We start from the raw sequence: 7082 nt of genomic DNA on the forward strand, positions 1-7082 counted from the left end.
TAGGCTCCATAGAAAAAATGAATATATATATAGTTAAAATGTGCTCAACTATCCATCAGATCTCTCCTTGAAATAAAATTCTAGGGTTTTCTTCTTGACCAAGATTCTTGGTTGGACCAATGTATTCTTTTAAACAAAAGAAATCTACAACAAAAATATAGCCATCTCCAAGGAGTCTAACTGAAATTTTTACATCATTTTGGGATTAACATTTTTTTGAAAAAAAGTTTTTCCATAAGGATACTACTCTGCCATTATAGAGTAAATTAAAACTAAATTACTTTTTATTCAAAAACTCCATTTTTCTGTGTTGGTAGTAAATTGCTTTCAGTTGGGGTTTAGAGAAGCAGTGATTAATTACTTCTGCCCAGACACCTAAAAAAGCCAGTTACTGGAGTTATACTTTGGTTAGATTAAAGAAGTGAGCTACGGCTTATTAACCATGAGGAGTACCCACCTCAAGCGGGTCAGACCACAACCCATCTTTTCTTTCCTAGGGTGGCCAGTGACACAGTTACTACACTTTTCCTGCCTCGCATTTTCCCTTCATTTGTCAACGGTCCTCTCACCTTGCGGGCCTCCAGCCAAGGTTGACCCCACATTCACAGGTGGTCACTGGCAGTTCCAAGACAAGGCAAATGGAAAAAAGGGAGAGTGACAGAAGGACAGAAGTGACAAAAGGTCAGAAGCAGAGAAACACGAGGGCAGAAGGGGATGAGAAGGAGCAGCAAGCAGGAGAAATAAAGGGGAAGGAAGAGAAGAGACGCCAAAGGCAGGAAAAGAGGGAGGCAGTACAATAACAAGAAAAGGAAACAGTGGCCAAAGACGTCTAGGTTAGGGAGAAAAGTGGAAGAGGACCCCACGGGCACATGGAGAGCCGAAGGCTGAGTTACTGCCTCTTCCTCTGGCTTGTCTTCCCCGCAGGGAAAACGGAGTACCAACTCCTGGGCGCCTTACCTGGATGAGTTCGTCGAGCTCGGTGGAATTGACACAGGCGTGCTGGGAAATAAACGTCTGCTTCTGGATCACGATGGTGGTCCGCTGGGAAATCTCGTGAGGCTGCTCCAAGGCTTTGAACACGGTGGCTCCGATGATGAGATAGAGGACGACCACCAGGAAAATCGTGGAGACCGTCTTCCATTTCATAACATTGATGGTCGTGTCACTCTCCACCCGGGAAGCAAGCACGGTGGGTTTGGTGGAGAAGGACAGCCTGGGTTTGGAGTTCTGAGCAGCAGACTTAGGATCCAGCAAATCAGGGGCCGCCACTGCCAACAACAGAGAAGGGAGGTTAGAGGGGTCAGCAAAAGTGGTCTGGACTCTGCCCGCTATCCTGGTAAGAGCTCCAGAGCCTAAACCAGAAGTGCGCCCAGGAGGCCGCATCCAGGACCACATATGAGGTGCAAGAAGGGGGTGGGTCTCAGCTCTCTGCTGCTATTGGGGTTTCCAAAAGGAGGAGGAAAAAACAGGAGGCGGACCAAGAACCTTAAAAAAAATGAATAAATGCCTGCAGTCTTCCTAATTAATTTAAAAATTTATACTTGTCCAACGTGCTAGTAAACACATTTGCAGAACTATTAAGAGTTGATGGTACTAAACTAGATATCTGAATGCTCATAAAGAAGGCTACTGTTATTATTCCTGTTCTCAAGAACACTCTATCTCACAAGCAAATTATCTAAAAATTCGTTACAATAAAGGAACTGTATTATAAGTGAATTTGCACTCTAGACATTGTTGATCGAAGTAAAACATTAGTAAACATCTGGTAAAACGTGATAGCAAATAAACTACTCAATAGTTCTATCCTTTCTTTTTGCTCGCATCCAAAGTGGGCTCATGATTAAGTATTCTCTGTATTTTGTTATTCAATCTCTGATATCTTGAAAAAAGAAAAACAAAAGTATTGTCGCCCGTTCTGGCACAATCACAGGTGCAGCCAAGAGATGACAAGTTCTTTCCATTTCAATAGTGAACATTATCAAGAAAAAAAAAAATTAAAACCTTGTCTCACACCTTAGACCTACGTGCTCTGTACAAAGCTAATTGCTCCATTAGAGTGGATTTATGAGTTCGCTTACAAATTCCCACATACTCTGGGGTGACTCTAAATCCATTTATTATTTATCTCAACTGTTCCAAAATATCATTAATGGATTTCTTTTTAGAAAATTCAAGAGATACTAGACTTCCACTTGCTAAAGGGAAAATAAGCCATTTACAGAGTATTTGCTTGAAAAGGCAACACTGAACCAAAACGGGTAACAGAATGGCTGAAAGATGGGGACACTTCAAGATGTCATTAACTCTGACAGAATAATTAATTTACCACCCATAATTCTTACAGATATAAGGAAAATTGCTTTCTTGTTGTTGTTGTTGTTGTTTAGTTGCTAAGTCATGGCTGACTTTTTTCAACCCCGTGGACTGTAGCCCATCAGGTCCCTCTGTCCATGGGATTTCCCAGGCAAGAATACTGGAGTATATACTGGTTGCCATTTCCTTCTCCAGAGCATCTTCCCAACCCAGGGACTGAATCCACGTCTCTTGCATTGGTAGGTGGATTCTTTACTGCTGAACCACCAGGAAAGCCCAAAATTACTTTGGTGTTTAATAAAATGATAACCTAATCTGAATAACACTTTTTAGGTAAGCACATAAGAAATACCTATGCAATTGCACCCAAACATCATACAGGTACCTGAAATTACTTGAAAATAAGAAGGGAATAAGGAGTGTCCATCTTCACATGACTACATACTCTGCCCTCGTGTCTACCACTGTGAGTTAAATGGAGGACTGCCACAGTTGGGAGTTCATAAAATAAATCATCTGTTGCCCATCAGAAAGAAGCTTTGCAAACAAAGCTATGTGAAGCACCAGACCTAAGTGAGGAGTATTGTGTAATGATGGCAGATAACAGAGCGCTCCTCAATCAGCGTAACTCTGAACGGTTCTGACTTTGAAGGGAAGTCAGTGCTCTGATGAAGTAACCGGAGCTTGGGATCCAAGTGGGGATTCCACATAAGTACAGGTCACTTCAGCAGTTTCAAATGGTTCAACCTGCTATGCAAAGATATGTACACATTTTCCTCCTGATACAGTCACCGGCTCCAAATCAAACCACAAATGAGCAGACACCTTTTGACACGTGATATTCATAAAGGAAACTTCATCCCAAATAAGCACGGGATATGTGTTTCACGGCTACAGTCCATGGGGTCTGGACTGTAGACCAGAGTCCAACACGACTGATCAGCTAAGCACGGCACAGCACGTGTTCAAGGCTTTAATTTTTTGAAACATTTTAATAGAAATGTTGATAACAGCTGAAATTACTGTCATCTGCTGTCTAGCCACCTCACCCCACCTCCAAGCTGCTTAGTGAGTCTCAGTGAAACATAAAGGTCATCGTCTAAAATTAAGCCATCTTTGGAACAAAAATAACAGAAAATCACTCAGAAACTCCACATTATCTCTCTGAAGGAAGCTGTCCAAGCCTTTCCTCCCCAGTTCTCTGTGCTCTCTTCTCATGTTTCTGATTTTCCCCATCACTGATTTCTGGTCTGCAGCACTGGAAAACACCAAGACCGTTTACCTGGACGCTCCCAAATCCCAATCCTAAACTGCAATGCCAAACTAAGATATTATTATTATATGATTAGGGGGGAAAAGGAGAGTTTTTTTTTTTAAGACTGTGTATGTAGTGTGTGTATTATTAAAATATTTCCTGGTGTATTTTAATTCTTTTAAGTTATTGCTTTTTTTTCAATTAGCAGAAATATATATATAATGCACATTTGGCAGACAGAATGGGCAGAACCTGGTGAAACAACAAAATAAAAAACAACAGTCTTTCCACGCGATCTAATATGGGGAACCCTCTGGGTTTCCATCTCCATGTCGTTTGATGTATGATCATGAAGAGAAGCTCCTTAGAATAAGGAATCAAAGATTCACTCCTTCCACACACTCCGGCACCAGCAGGCCCTCCCTTCTCTGCCTGCAGCACCTCACAGCCTCCGCTTAATCCTAGCCTCTCATCCGCACCCACGTTTGTCTTCTTCGCTCCCGGCCACAACTGACGAGTCAATTCCAGGAGAAATGGGCTTTTTTCAGTACCACTGCCTAGGCCACCGCGCTGTGGGCAACAAGTGTGACCAGGGTCACCCGTCGGGTGACTCCCAAGAGCTGACCCTCCTCCTTCGGAAACTCCCCTAAGTGTCCCAAACCTATACCCAAGACAGATGCAAAACGCCCAGGCACCCGCGGGAGAGTGAGGAGAAGCAGCCAGGAGTGGATCCGGGGACAGATTTGCCTCCAACCCCAGATTGGGATCCAACACCTAGGACGGGAAACGAAAGGTGGAAAACGTCCGCCTGCTGCCAGCTGGGCTTCTGCAACCCTCCCGGGACTGGCTGGGACGGCAAACGCGCGGCGGGAGATGGGGAAGAGGGGGGTACCCGGGGGTCTCACCTCCTGCTCTATAGCCGGCTCTCTCCCGCGAGGCGCTGGGAAGCATGAGGCATGCAGCATTCACAATTTTTTTTTTTTTTTAAAGACGGACTTGAAGCTTTTACAAACAACACGCCATCGTACTCACTTCTTATTCAGAGACGGGCTGCGCGCTCCGAGCTGCACAGGCAGGCATTTTTTTCCCCCGGCTTTGTTTTACAAGGTGGGGAGAGCCAGGGCTGGACGCGGGGAGGGAGGAGGGGAGCGTGAGAAGACACGGAATCGCGGGAAGGAGGGGACACCCGCGGGCCGGGCAGAGGGCGAGGCCGAGGCCAAGTTGGGCTGGGGCGCCGCCGCCCCCGCGCGCGCCTGCGGCCGGGCCCGGGTCACCCGGAGAGCGCGGGCGACCCGGGTCCCGCGCCGGCCCGCAGCCGCCGCCGCCGCCGCGCGCTCCGCCCCGGGCTGCGCGCTGGCCCGGCCCCGGCGCGGCGCGGCGCGGGGGCGGTGGGTGCAGCCCGAGCGGCCGTGCGCCCCGGCGTCTTTGTGCGCGAGCCTCGCTCAGCCCCGCTTCGCATGTCTTTGTGCGTCTCCCCGGCAGAGCCCTCGGCGCCCCGGGGGCGAAGGGTGGGGTGGCACGGTCTGGGCGCGCCGGGCGCCCTCCAGCTCGCGGCTCGGCCGGCCGCCGCCGCTCTCCCTTCCAGGCTCGCCCCTTTCCCTCCCTTCGGAACTCCCTCCCCCTGGGCTCCCCGCCCCCCTTCCCCGTCCGTCTCGCCGCCTGGGCTCGCCGCTCCGCCAGCCCTGCGAGCCCAGCCCTCGCCTCGTCTCCCCTGGCTCTTCCGAGGCCCCCCTCAATCCGCGTCCCCGCCTGCGGGCACGGCCCTCGGGTTCACCTGCCGCCTCTCCTCCTCTCGGACCCGTGCGCTAACCCTGCCCCCGCTCTCTACATCCTCACTCACGCTCTCGGGTACACCCGGCTCCAACCTGTCTCCGTCCAGGTCGGGTTGCAAGGTGTGGGGCCGAGCTTTGGGGAGCCGGGTTCTGGACTCCAGCACGTGGGCATGCTCCCCTCCCTGCCCCACCAGGGCTGTACACAAACCTACCCCCTGAGTCCCCTGGAGCTGGGGCAGTGATGAGGACGCTGATTTCTTCCAGCCCGCGCCTGGGGAAGGCTTATCAAGCCCCAGCGCCCTCCACCCCCCGTCTTCCAGGGTGCTGGACCTGGGCAACTAGCTTCTGTCCGCACAACGTTGATCGAATGGGGAAGGCACCGGGAACCAGGGTGAAGACATTCAGGGATGCAAAGGAAATGGAAGAAAAATCCATTTGATTCTCAGGGTAAGACCTCTTTGGCTGGGCACAGCGGTTGCGAAGGTGGTCGGCGGGGACCCCCGGACCTCAGTCTGAACTCGGTGCTCCGCGCGCACCTCCGCACCCGGATCCCAGCTTGGCAGGTACCTCCCCCCAGACTGGCAGACCGCCGCGCTGGGGCCGCTGGACCCCTGGCGATTGTGGAGGCGGGAACCGAACCCGCACGAGAGCGGGCAGAAAGTGGGCAGACGCCCGGCTGCAGCTGTGATGGGCGAGCCTTCTCGCCTCACACAGGATGGAATGGAACTTCTGCCGGTTAGTAAACTCTTTCCTCCTTCCCACTTGCGCAGCGGGAATCCCCTTCTGACCTCCACCCTCCCACCTCCAGCGCTGTGAGAGAGTTTATCTTCCAGAACCGCTGCTTGGTCAGATAGCATCTCCCAAGGGACCAGGAGAATTTCCTCGCGTAAAGCTATAGACGTGAAGGAGGGAAGGTAAAACGGAAGGGCTCTGGACTGTAAAAAGAACGCTGTACGCAAGGCTGTGGCCGTCAACCATTTGAAATGCCAAATTAGTTTTTAAATTCCAGAATAGACTCAGCCGGCTGTCTCCTTCTTTCTCCTATTAAAAATATTTCCCTTATTAGGAATTCCCCCTTATTAGGAATTCCTTCCTGCTGGAATTGAAACGGTGTTCTCGACTTCTGCTTTCAATAATAAAATAATTGGGTGTCCTTTGTGAAATGTGAATCTGATCCTCTCACTCTCAGACTCTCTAGGTCCCATGTAAAAGCTTCCTGGTCTGGCTTCTCTTTCTCATTCCTGGCCTCTGTACATGCGGTCACCTTCCCTCACACACCTTCCCCATTCCTCTCCCCAACTTTACATGACTAAGATCCTGCATCAGTGTGGTTCTCCAGAGAAACAGGACAAATAAGATGTGTGTGTGAATTTTATTTTGGCTCACACAACTACCGGGGCTGCCAGGTCCGTCTGAAATCTCTAGAATAATTCTGGAAAATCAGGCAAGAGTTGACACTTCAGTCTTGAATTTCCTCTTTTCTGGGAAACCTTAGTTGCGCCCTACCCACATCATCAAGGGTGATCTTTCCTTAAAGTCTACTGATGGTAGATGTTAACCATATCTACAAAATACCTCCACAGCAATGCCCAGGCAAGTATTTGATGAAATAGCTGGGTGATATAGCCTAGCCAGGGGGCTTCTCTGGTAGCTCAGTCTGTAAAGAATCCACCTGCAATGCAGGAGACTGCCTGCAAAATGCAGGACACCCAGCTTCCATCTCTGGGTGGGAAAGGTCC

General features: G+C 49.8%; 1 protein-coding gene across 3 annotated transcripts in view; it reads right to left on the reverse strand.

Moving 5' to 3' along the window:
* KCNK2 (potassium two pore domain channel subfamily K member 2) overlaps window positions 1-4874 on the reverse strand; it is a 120031-nt gene extending 115157 nt beyond the window's left edge. For 2 of the 3 annotated variants that reach the window (XM_065937210.1, XM_065937209.1), the window contains exons 1-2: window positions 4477-4874; window positions 958-1268 (exon numbers count right to left, since the gene is read on the reverse strand). In XM_065937210.1, the coding sequence (XP_065793282.1) occupies window positions 958-1268; window positions 4477-4522 (357 nt within the window). In that variant the 5' untranslated portion in view covers window positions 4523-4874. The remainder of the gene's footprint in view (window positions 1-957; window positions 1269-4476) is intronic. The other variant, XM_065937211.1, reaches the window with a different exon arrangement.
* Between the last annotated feature and the right edge of the window lie 2208 nt (window positions 4875-7082).

This window comes from Muntiacus reevesi, chromosome 5 (assembly GCF_963930625.1).
Source record: "Muntiacus reevesi chromosome 5, mMunRee1.1, whole genome shotgun sequence".
In the NCBI taxonomy this organism is placed as follows: domain Eukaryota; kingdom Metazoa; phylum Chordata; class Mammalia; order Artiodactyla; family Cervidae; genus Muntiacus; species Muntiacus reevesi.